The following is a 12,738-nucleotide window of genomic DNA, read 5'->3' as shown; positions in this document are numbered from 1 at the left end:
ACCTTGATTGTTTCCAGGAGAAGAAAAATAATAGTTTGCTCTTACTCCCCAAAGAAAGCTCACACACATAGAAGAGGCAGTGCACTTGGGGTGCCATTTCTAGCCCTGAGGCTCTTTGTTGCCCCTTGGAGGTCAGTTGGTAGAAAGTCTCTTGCCCACCGCTAGCCCTGTTCAGCGTCTAGGAGGGAGTTTAACATGGAGCTTTAAAAGAGTAATTTTCCCAGAAAAAACCCTCTAATAACAACAAACTCACGTTTCTGTCAGAGTTCATAGCTATTAGTTGCCAGGGCTAAAAGCCCCATTTTGAACTCAGAAGGCATAACAACTAAATGCAAGGTTATGGGCAATTTGGATCATGCAAATACCCCCTATCCCTCATATCTTAGAAAATCAAAGACATTTTTAAGATGGGTTTAGATGATACTTAGGAATTCTTAATTTTGTTAGGCTTTGGTCATATAACACGGTTTTGTAAGAAAGTATCCCTTTTTAAGGAGATGTTTACTACAAGATGTAGGGCTGGAATGACATGATGCTGGATATTTGCTTTAAAATATTCAAGGAAAGGAAAGAATAGATGAAGCATAATGCAAAGTCTTGATAAGCGTTGAGTTTGGGCAATGGGTAAATGGAAGTTCCTGACACTTTACTATTTTCTCGATTTTTGTGTATATTTGTGTATATTTATAATACGAAATTTCTGTGTTGCCACTTACTAACCTATGACCTTGGGCCAATCGCTGAACGTCTTTGTGTTCCGACTTCCTCATCAGCAAAGCAGAGGTAGTAACAATTCCTCCCTGGCAGACGTACTGTGTGGACGGACTGAACGGATGCTGCGGGTTCAGTGCACAGCCCAGGACTGGCCAACAGAGCAGCACTCAATAATTATAGATTATCATTAGTATTATGTATGGATGCAGGGTCAGGAAAATATTTTTCCTATCACTTTACACTCACCCTGCTGGTTTATTTGAGCTTCTTGTTTGATCCCAAGTCAACCTTGCCTTATCTTAGGAAACATGACAATGTGGGCAAGCAAATGCTAAAGCTCACGCCTAATTTGAATTGAATGTGGGTCTAATGACACAAGTACTTTCAGATGATAGAAGTCACTGAGACTTAGTCATTAAGTGATGAGGGTAGTGGGGAAAGAGAATTTTGGAAGGAAAATATATCACAAACAATGTTTGCTGGTTAACACACTTTATATTTAACAAAATAATTTTTTAATAATATAGTCTTTTACACATCAAATATTGTTGCTAGAATCCCCTTTTTACAGTTTAGTGTTTAGTTTTTTTTTTTTTCTCACTAGTTTTCAGGCACACCATTTTTCAAAGATTTTAGAAACTGAATCGTTTTTAACAGGCATCAGCTGACAAACAGGATGTTGATCCCTTATTTAAACAAAGCTGTAGTTAAAGCCAAGAACCAAAGAAGGAGGAGGAATAGGAGACAGTGGGGACAGTGGGGCTGCAAACAAAGCCTTCAAAAGTAAATAAATAAACAAACAGATGAGACCAGAACTCTGTTGTTCAGAGTTTGGAAAGAATTTCTCAATGACCTGGATAGAAGGAAGTTGTAAAATGTTTATCGGTTTATGAGAAATTCTGTCACAGTATAGGTTCATCTCTCCCTACAGGGAGAAAAATGTCAGTGCTACAAAGTCTTAAAGGAAACAGCTTGTAGTGAAACTCAGAGGAAAAAGAAAATCCAACAACAACAGTAAAAGAAACCCCTCTCTCTGGCTGGTAACAGAGACCACAGAACAGCCTTCATTCTGCAAACTCTCTGAAAAGAGCTTCTTGATGGATATTACACTCCATTCTAGTAAGTTCTTGCTGCAACTATCACTGTGCCAAGACTTTGATGCAAATTGTCTGAACCCTGGCTCCCCAGTTACACTCTGTTTTCTAAAAAGGACATAGTAACTCCTTAATAATAGATAGGGTACTATGCTACACGGCTCTATTAATGATATTTTCTGGGTTTCAAACCTTATTCCTGTCATTTGTTATTATTATTTCCTTCCAAGAGTGTGGATTTTTGAAGCTGGTACCAGGCAACCTCCGGGCAAAGAAAGCTCAATAATACATCTCTGTCTAGACACAAGCTGAAGTGTGGAATGCCTTTACTTTGGAGTGCAGGAATAAATCATGCAGAATTATTCATGAATGATTCATGACTGTCTATATGATGTATCCGTGGTGGCAACAAAAGGTACCAACCTTGCTGCAAATTGGTGTTCTAAGGGAACACGGCTTGATGTTCTTCCTTGGATGGGGCCGGCACGGCTGTTTGCATCGTACATGAGCACAGCGTACGTGAGAAATGTCAGGTCCAACTCATCAACGTTAATTTTGGAAATGACCATTCTTTCTTGATGACTGGAAATGCTTCCAGGGAGGAGAGGCTGACCATTTGAAATGAAAACCCAGTTGATGAGACTAAAGAAGTATGTCCTGAGGGTGGACCTATGGCAATAGAAACCTTGCTCCATTTGGAGGAGACTGACCTCTATTCCTTGGGGCTGCTGGTTGTGCATGTATGTCCCAAAGGGCTTAGAGGCTCACCAAATCCACAGGCTCAGCCAGAGTCTGCTTGGTGTGCCGCCCTGGCAGAAACCACTCTGTACTGATGATTCTTAACCTCTGATTCTCAACCAGGTGAAATGTCCCTTCCCCACTCTTTGCAGACATTTGGCAATGCTGGAGACAATCTGTTGTTACAAGGGTGTTTGCTATTGGCATTTAGTAGATAGAGGCCAAAGATGTTGCTAAACATCCATAAAATGCACAGGACAGCCCCCAACAACAACAAATTATCTGGCCCACGATATCAATAGAGTTAAAGTTGAGAAATCTTGTTTAGAATGTGGCACTCTGCGAGAACTGTGGCAAAACCCAGGCTGGTGTGGAAGTGGAAAAGGAAAGAACATCGGTAGTGAAAACAACCTTAAAGTTTCCTCAAGGACCCTGCCAGATCCACGCCAAGTTTTTCAAGATAGGAGAGCAGAATAAGCAACTAATTATGCCATGTGGTTTCAGAATCCCCAAATTTATGCTTGACTCGAGGTGGCATCAGATACCCTGTGTATTTTATTTTTCTGTTACTATACGAGCAGCATTACCAGGGCAACCTTGAGACTCTTCAAAGGTTCACTTTAATTGTTCAGTATCTAATATATACATTTTAAAAAATGTTCAACAAATGGAATTGTATTGTGCAAGACTCACTCTACCCTAATCTTTAATTTAAATCAGCACTTGAGGTGGAAAGAGTGTCCTGAATCTGTATTTTAGACATAGGGCTGAGTGGTCATTACTAAAACATGGCAAACACAGTCCCAAACCAAACAAAAACAAAAACGAAAACAAAAACAAAAAAAACTTCCTGTGGGTACTACTGGCCTTTGGCCAAATCTGAACTCAAAAGCCAGGCATGTTCTGTCGGATTCAGATTCACAGTGGGGCTACTCACCCTGGTTCTGGTATTTATAGGACCACGTGACCGAGTGGGCTTAGAGTGTGTTAAGTTACAAACCGAACTGAGATTCAGCATCATGGGAATGTCTGGTGATTAATGCTGCAATTCTGAATTCCTGGCTCCCTTTGGATTCTTGAGCCAAGCTCATGGTGTTCTTCACATATTAGTTTTTGATTGGCAGTTTCAAGGTTTTGTGTCGGAAATGTGTGGTTTGTAAGATTTGTGATCCCCCACACATGGCACCAAGCACCAGTTCCCTGCCCCGCCCCAGCAGTACATCCGTCTGTACCCACCTCTCCTGAGCCTATACTGCGTGTTTCACCCAAGGTGGGGTGGTGATTGGTTGGATGCTTTTGTGTCTTCCTGGTCAGGAAGCGTCCTCACCCCTGATATTCCTTTACTAAAGCTTATGTGACACAACTCAAAACTTAACTGTGCAGTTGAATATGGCCCCTTAGGCTCTAAATAGAAAAAGAAATACTACAAGAGAAAAATGCCATGTGGGATGTACAGAAGAGTAAACATGAAGTAAATCGGTGGACAGTAAGCTGGCTGGCTAGAGGTGTCACCAGAACGGGAGCCTGTACGAGGCTGTTTCTTCCTTTTTGTTTCAGAAATTCAGTCATCAAGTCACCATCAAGCATGGATAATTACAAAAGCGGTTTCGATAGCTATATACTATATAGATCTTATATAGCAAGAGAGAAAGAGAGAAATTTCCTCTTAGCAAAATATTCACTTTTGTCAACCCTAAAAGGTTTTGCTGGTGACCCTGTTGTAGCTGGCAGGAGTTTGTTTGTTTGTTTTGTTTTGTTTCAAACATGTGCAGTGTGGAAGCCATAGCATCCTCTCCTAAGAACTCCTCATCGGTTGGGAATTTGTTCTACACAGTCTGCTTGCCTTGGCATTCGCGTTTTGAACACTGAGCAGGCTTCCACCAGTCCCCGTTGTGACAGTGACAGATGTTACATTCATCCACTTTCACTTCAATGCCAGCCGGGATTATTGTAGTTCCTGCAAAGCAGTTTGGACCTGGAACACACATAGATGTTGATTAGTTGATTAAATTTGAATGGCTCCCATTTTCTCTTCCCTCCCCAACCCCCATCAAAAACGCCAACCCCCAAAACCATGAATGAGTAGGTCAGACTACTCTTCATAGTTCACTACTGAGGTACTTTCCAGCCATCTCCTTTAAATGCAGACTTTCAACCTCTACTCTCTTGTAAACAGCTCATATTCCCCATGTGTATTTAAAGAAAAAAGATACAGTGCTCAAAACAATCTTACCGTCTGTTACTGAGTACTGCAGTTTTCTAAAGTATGATTCTACGGATAAAACTCTAGTTGCTTTCTGCTCTGGGGTGTAAATGCTGCAGAAGCATCCCCTGAAACTCTAGAGGGTGTCTAGAGTGGTCTGCTTCAGATGATGGTACCCTGTGGCCTGCCCTCTCACTTCCATGGTGGGTGGGCCACAATGAACTTGTTCATTGCCTGGCTTTAGTACCTTCCCAAAGTCCAGTTCCTGGAATCTCCAGCTTGTTTCTTGATAACAATAAATAATTCATGACCATATGATTTATTCATGCCCCAAACAAGCTTTGTTGGAGGTTCATTTGATTTTTATAAATGGAGCTCCTTTAATCTGCTGGCTATCTTTTTTTTTTTTTTTTAAGAATGACCCAAATGGTTGGCTTTTGAAAGTCAGCAGGAATTTTATTTTACTTTCCAGATTCAGAAAAGCTTTACTGAAAGTGTCACCTGCTTAGTAGAGATGGATGTTTTTAAAATTGACCAATCTTAATTTTTTACTTATCTTTCTCTCCTTTCTCTTAGTTTCCCTTTCTTCCCAAGGTACAAATGCCAGTATTCAGTACTGGTGATAGTATTTTTCAAAATCAAATGGAATAAAAATTGCTTCCCAAGATGCAATGGATTGTAGTGGGGTGGTGCAAGTTGCTGTTTCTTTGAAACAATTTGGTGTAAGTTTCCAAAGTACAAATTTGGATAAAGAGAGGGAGTTGTGTCTACTCATGATTTATCGACCCAGCATTACTGGCCACTTTCCATAACCATTGCAAAGTAACACACATCAATATCAGTGTTCTACTTTCACTTTCTTACTGCTTGATAAGAATTTACGAGATTATCTTTACCACCAAATAAATGAAATCAGGGGTGATTTGTAGTTCCACTTCATAATTGAAATCTTTTATAAAAATGGTAGCTATGAAGTTGCAATGTATATTTCTCAACACAAATCTATTTAATACACTATGGCTTTAATCATCCATTGTTTTAGAGCTCCCAGACTTCAGCTGTGCATACATAAGCCAGTGACCTTCGTGTACCTATGCCTTTCCTTCACTCTTGGACAAACACCTGGGGCAAGTGCCTGTGCATGGTTCTCACAGAGAGCCAACCAGCAAGAGTAAGAGGGATATGATGGGTCATCAGTGACAGTTAAACAGTTAGCAAACCATCACCCACGACGGTACTTCTTGTTATGATGCTGTGGTTATAAGCTGCTGGCCATCCTAACCGCTGATGATTTAAGGATCACTGTTTTAGGATTTAACTCATTGTTTGATAGACTGAACTGTCTTTGGGGCTACACCCCCCCTGGGAAAATTCCACATGAAATCATTCATTTATTTTGGATCCAAAATAGAGGGAATCTGCAGAGAATTTGGCCCGGAGCCTTTTCAGAATGTAGCTGGTTGTCTCATGGCTGTTGTTGACAGACCTCTCTCAGCCTGGCTAGTTCTACGCCAGCCAGGATCTGGACACAGCTGAACTAGCTTCAGTAATCAAACATGATGACCGCTACCACCTGTTTTCCTGAAGCCCCCCCCCCCGCCCCCCCCCCCCCCCCCCCGGGAAGCAGTGGTTTCTCTCTCTACCTTCCCACTGCTAATCAACTCTTCTCACCCAATTGTATGCTTGTAACTTTTCCAGATGGGGAAGGAAAAATAGTGTTTTTTTCCTAAATAGTGGTTCTAAAACAAAGAAGTCCTGGAAACAAGTAGAATATGATCTAGTAAAGAGGTTTTTTTTCAGTTTCTTGAAGGGATTTGGAAACTTCTCAGTAGATTCTTAAGAGTGCATGTGTGTATTTGTGTGTAAGCATAGGCATTCTGGTGGCTCACAGGGGGCAGGTTCATCTCAATGGCATAATAAGAGAAAAAAGGAGGGAGGGATTTTTGTAAAAAAAGATTTCTGACAAGTCACTGTGCATGTCTTGAAGAGATATTTTACTAGAGGTCTGGTTTTCCTATCTGCTCCTTTCTGCATGTGTTGGTGTCATACTATGATTGGTGTGTATTTGATCAGCCTCTCTACATCATTTCTTAAGAGGCCCTTAGAATGTGCAAAATATTAATTTATCATGATGGACAGAATGCAAAGAAAGATCCTTTGCACTTTGCCAGGACTGAACAAAGTCACTGTCTATAAATAACCACCTTGATGGTCGACTTGGCGGCCAGAGGTATTTTACAGAATCAAAAATTCCCGTTTGATCTCATTAACAATGATTTTATTAGCATGCTTCTGAGAACTTCCAGTGTAACTAAAGCCTCAAGTGTGTGGTTAATAGTATTACCTGCTTAAAAGTAATTCAGATAATTGTGAAGCACAATGGCTGGCACTATTTAGAAACTGTTCTGGTTTTGTCCCTTTCTCCTTAATAGTGGTGACAGCAAATGTAACTGGTTTCAAGCATATGAGTGTCCTATATGGGTTCCTTACATAGGAAATCTATCTTTGTATTTATTCTCTTTATTAGGGAGGATGCTTTGTTTTTGCTTTGGTTTATGTGGAAGAATAAGTTTCTTAAGAGAGTAAACCCAATGGCAAAAGCAACGTATTTAGTGTAGAAGACTTGGAGAGATTCCAGGGGAGAGCAGAGAAAATGATTAAACCGAAGCCTGGCAAGTAGGACCTGTGAGAAAAGGTTAAAGGGATTGGAATTATTTAATCTCGAAACAGAAGACAGAGGAATAACTCAATAACTCTCTGGGAATTAAGGCTTATTATGTGAAGACTGGCAACCAACTGTTCTTTCTTTCTTCAGACACCTACAATAAGAGGAGATGGAGATGAATTGATTCTCAAGGAATTGGACACACACACACACACACACACACACACACACACAGTAATTGCTCAGAGAACTGAGAACCGAGTTGCCAACTGTGTGGTGAGATCCTTAAGAACACAGGAGGTATCATGTGTCAGCTGAAATTGTCAGGTCCTTAAAAATAGGAACTGAAGGGCCACCTGGGTGGTTCAGTCAGTTAAGTGTCCGATTTCAGCTCAGGTCATGATCTCACAGTTTGTGAGTTCGAGCCCCACACCAGGCTCTGCACTATAAATGCGGAGTCTGCTTGGGATTCTCTCTCTCTCTCCCCCTCTCTGTGCCCTTCCCCCACTCGTACTTTCTCTCTCTCAAAATAAACGCAATAAACTTAAAAAAAAAAAGGAACTGAATGAATACCTGTCATTTCCTTTGGTCAGGCTTAATGCTGTGTTTGCCACATATTCCAAACTCAGTATATCTTTATTTCACTAAAAAGTATGAACTGTCTAGTTATATGATAGGAGCAAAATTATTTTTTGAACTAATATGTCAGACCTTACATATACATCAGGCTTTGCCCTAGTAATATTGGTATAGAAATCTCTGTCAATGAATGGTAAGACATAGGGATAATTTCTTGAGCACTTACTTCATGCCAGGAATTTGTGCCATTTAATCATTCCAATAAGCCATGTTAAGGTGCACATTCTCACCTTCAGCCATATAAACCATATAAGGTACATTATCTCTGAGCCTCAGAGATAGAAAATAACTTGGCTGAGTTCATGTACCTAGGAAGTGGCATCAAAGGGATATGAATCAAATCTCTCTGATCTGTAGAATGCTTTTAATTGCCCACAAAAAGAGGCAAACGTCTAGGAGCACACTGCTGGCTTTCATTAACCCAGATCCTAAGCTTCTGATCAGAATCTCAAAGTCTAGTTGGTTTTAGTATTGAGGACGCATGGTCTGAGTTAAGAAGCTTGATGGTTAAAAATAAGTGAGACCGTCTTTCTATAGATAGTCATCAGATTTATTGGTTTTATATTGTATAATCTAATACTCTCCAGAAAACACAATTTATCTAACAACTACAAGAAATTTCCCATGGAGAAGATGCTTGAGTAGCGAAGCTTTGGTTTTCCTTCGGGTGGCATGAAATTCCCGCTGGTACTGGAAATAGACCAGATAAGAAGCAGAATGAAAGTGGACTATGACTTAGGAGTCCTGGTTCAAGTTGTGGTTCTATGATTGATTATCTATGTGACCTTAGGCAAGCACTGTGTAACCCAAAAACTAATGGGGACCCATATGGTCTAGTCTCAGAAAGGATTCATATTTTTGGAGATGCATTAAAATTGGAAATGAAATTCAAATATTTACTAGGAGCTGGAACAGGGAAGGAAGAAGGGAAAGCAGGCTAGGGATACATCTACATGAAAAAGATCTTCCGTGAAGCAGAGTTTTCCTATTATTCTGTACTTCGTTAAGTACTTAATTTACACAGTTATACAGTAAAACCTTTTTGGCAAACATTTTCTTTTCCACAATAGAAATTATTCAAAAGAAATCTTATAAGGGAGGCCATGCTCTGGTGCTTTGGTAAGGTGGTCATGAGGTGCCTGCTTCTCAGTCTTTCCTGCAGGATTATTTTTCGCCATCTTCCTACTTCAACCTTGCAGATATAGCTTATGAAGCATCTGCATAGAGTATCTAGTGATCAGACTTCTGATCACAGGCATTTGGAGTGATTTCATCCTGCTTCAATAATCTAAGAAGCCAGGAGAAAATAGATTCCACTGTATTTGTGGTTGTAAGAACTGAGCAGATTTGCTCAGGCACTGAAGTTCTCCTTGCTAAGTCCTGAGATTTCCTGCATAAAAGAGCACATAGAAACTACATATAAAAGGAAGTCTATTGCTACTCTGATCACACCTCCTGCAGATGCTCACTTGCTTATAGTGTTAAATGTCACATTGATTACATGGAGGAACAAATACATAACCTGAAATAAGGTTCTGAAGAAGAGGATAACAGAGCTGTAGAAGGTTGTAACAGAGAACTTGGCCTATGGGTCCATGGAAAGATTTGGTTTGGGTGGGGGCAGAGGGAGAGTATGACTCAATGAACAGGTAGAAAAAGCTGTGGGGTTAGAGTGATGTGTGTAGCAAGATGTGGCCAGGAAGACAGTTGTCTGCAGGAGCTGGTGGTTCATACTGGCTTGCAAGAGCCAATTGTTAAGTATTCAGGAATTTTATAATCTCACGGACGTTATTTTGGCAATAGGAAGCCATTGAAGTATTTTAAGTAGAGGTGTGTGTATGTGCGGGCATGTGCATGTATATGTATTTAATCATGAAGTAAATGGCAATGAGCAAGAATGAAATATGGCCTTTTGTAGCAATGTGGATGGAATTGGAGAGTGTTAGGCTAAGTGAAATAAGTCACACAGAGAAAGACAGATACCGTACGTTTTCACTCTTATGTGGATCCTGAGAAACTTAACAGAAGACCATGGGGGAGGGGAAGGGGAAAAAAAGTTACAGAGAGGGAGGGAGGCAAACCATAAGAGACTCTTAAAAACTGAGAATAAACTGAGGGTTGTTAGCGGTGGGAGGGAGGGGAAAGTCGGTGATGGGCATTGAGGAGGGCACCTGTTGGGGATGAGCACTGGGTGTTGTATGGAAACCAATTTGACAATAAATTTCACATTAAAAAAATAAAATAAAAATAAAAAAAATAAATGAACTGATCACAAAAAAAATCATGAAGTAAAGACACTGATTTAATAAATGGCACCAGTGTCATTGTATGATTGGTCCATAGGGCACCCATTGTTGGAGTAGACATGATACATCTTGATGGAGGCACCAGACAAAGAGATAGCAAAGAGTAGAACACTCGCAGGCCCTGGCACTGAGTAACAGTAAAAACACATTCTTTTCTCCTTTGCTTTGAGGCATTAAAAGTCTCTGTTAAGATGCTGGAGTTATATTAAGTCAGTGTCAGTAATTAACACATTGGCTTAAGTGAATTGATCATATTATCCCTATACAAAGTAAGGTCTTAAGAGAAAATGCTCCAGGAAATGTGCAGTTTGATCTGGGGGTGGGGGGGGGAAGGAGGGCTGAAAAGGAGGGGTAATTTCTAGTGGGGCAGCTTAGTTGGAGTCCCTTTGGGGCTTACATGCAATCTGACGGAGACAGTGGACTGTTTGGGGAAGAGGAGGATCCTATTCGTCAAGCAACAAAATCATTTCTAGATAATTTAAACTTAAAATGCACTAATTAGAGGAAGCTGTATATAGAGAATATCCAGAATACCAAAAAGAATGAAGCTTGGAGGTAATATAATCAGGAACAAGGGCCAAACTCATGCTACAGATTTAAACCAGTAAAAATACACCTTGGGTGCAGATATAGCAGCTTGCTCCCTCAGTATCTCCAACCCAAGACCCTTGATGCTGCTAGAAGCATCATCACAGCTGCCTCTCTTACCAGTCTTGCCAGAAAAGAGGCTGTGGTCCAACACTTCTTGAAATTACTAGCTTCCAGTTTGAAGTCTGCGGCAGGTAATCCTGGAGACAGAGCTTAGTCAACTGCCTGTACCCTAGCTGCAAGGGAGGCTGGAACATGACTACCTGGCAGTTGTAGCTTTTCTAGGGAGAAATGGGCTTTCTTTATGTATAGAGGATTCCCTAGTCATAGGAAGGAGGCAGTCGTTCATTTCTGATGTTAAGATGGATGAGGAGAGACAGGTCAATGGGGCAAATTTCACCTGTTTCAAGTTAGTTTGTTTGTTTCCAGGCTGATGGCCAATATGCTTGTCTCGCATCAGAACACAAAATAAACATTCAGAACGAGATTGCTCTAAACATGAGTGATATAGTTGTTAATAAGACAAAATTTCTGCCTTCAGGTTGTTGATATTCGAGTAGGCTGAATCAGATAAAAGGCACAGAAACAAACATGGCCATTTCCAGTCATTCCCTGAAGAAAGTAAACAAGACCAGTTGAGGGCCAGACCAAGAGTGGGAAAATTCTTTATGGTTTACAGAACATGTTTATATATGTTTTCTTATTTCATATTCACCCTAAGGGTGTAAGGTGGTTATCATTGCACAGGTGAGGGAAGTAAAGCTCACAGAGATTAAGGGACTTGATAAAAGGCAGAGAACACATGGCAGGAGAGTTTACATTTCAGCTCTCCTATTCTGACCCCTGGTTGACTGCTTTCCTTGAGGAGAGTCTTTGTTTATGTTTACTGTTATTTCCTCCAGTGGCAGTCATAATTGGCTCTCCTGTCGGTGACTTCCAGCAGTTAGCACTTTTTGACTACTTCTTAAGTAGCAAGAATTTTCATGAATGACCTTATTTCTTCCTCACATGCACTACCATTTTTTTTTATAAGAGAGACAAGGAGGCATAGAAAGTTTACAGGTGACTTTGAGAAAGGCACACAGCTGGTAAGGGATGGAGCTGGGATACACAGCCAGATTGCCCTGTTCCATCCCAGAAGTGAATCTTTTCTGTGAGCTGCTTTTCACTTCCTTCAAGTTCTAATAGAATCTGGGATATGGTAGGATGTATTAGAGGGGAAAGGCTAGAGAATTTAAATTCCTGTTTCTTGAGAAAGAGAAGTGTGTGTGTGTGTGTGTGTGTGTGTGTGTGTGTGTGTGTAGGTAAAGGGGTGAATAGGCAAAAGGGTGAATGTAAAGGGGAAAACCTGGCTATGAAATCCCCACATGGAGCAGAGAAGTAGGCCCCTCCAGCAGCTTTATTCAACCTCTTTTTCGTAACTGCAAAGCAGGAGTCACTCCCAAGCAGCAGATCTGGCTGAGAAGGCAGCACGATTCTTGTGATCATCTCAGAGGGCAGCCAGCCTGGCACTGAGATGTCTCAGTAGGTGATGCCTTGTTCTTGTTGCTTGTCGACCCAGATCCTCTTTACAGCCAAGCTTTCTCCTTCCCAGTGACTACAAAAACCAAGCTGCTCATGACTACTTTATAGATGCTTCCAGATTAAAAATTGGTATGGTGTCCCTGAAAATCCTTTTTCTGACAACAACTTCATATTGCTTAATAGTCCCCTTTTGAGTATTGCAATTTCTGGCCTTGATTTGAAAATTTATTATTGACGCTTGGTGTCTTTTAGAAATTGGTTGTAAAT

At 40.7% G+C, this 12,738-nt stretch overlaps 1 protein-coding gene across 1 annotated transcript in view; it reads right to left on the bottom strand.

Annotated features, from left to right (window-relative positions):
* Nucleotides 1-3,410: 3,410 nt before the first annotated feature.
* Nucleotides 3,411-12,738, bottom strand: part of VWC2L (von Willebrand factor C domain containing 2 like) — a 160,011-nt gene continuing 150,683 nt past the window's right edge. Inside the window, exon 4 of the mRNA XM_015074550.3 lies at nt 3,411-4,521. Coding sequence (XP_014930036.1) covers nt 4,373-4,521 — 149 coding nt within the window. The 3' untranslated portion in view covers nt 3,411-4,372. The remainder of the gene's footprint in view (nt 4,522-12,738) is intronic.

This window comes from Acinonyx jubatus, chromosome C1 (genome assembly GCF_027475565.1).
Source record: "Acinonyx jubatus isolate Ajub_Pintada_27869175 chromosome C1, VMU_Ajub_asm_v1.0, whole genome shotgun sequence".
NCBI lineage: Eukaryota > Metazoa > Chordata > Mammalia > Carnivora > Felidae > Acinonyx > Acinonyx jubatus.
This window is presented reverse-complemented; position numbering and strand designations above follow the sequence as displayed.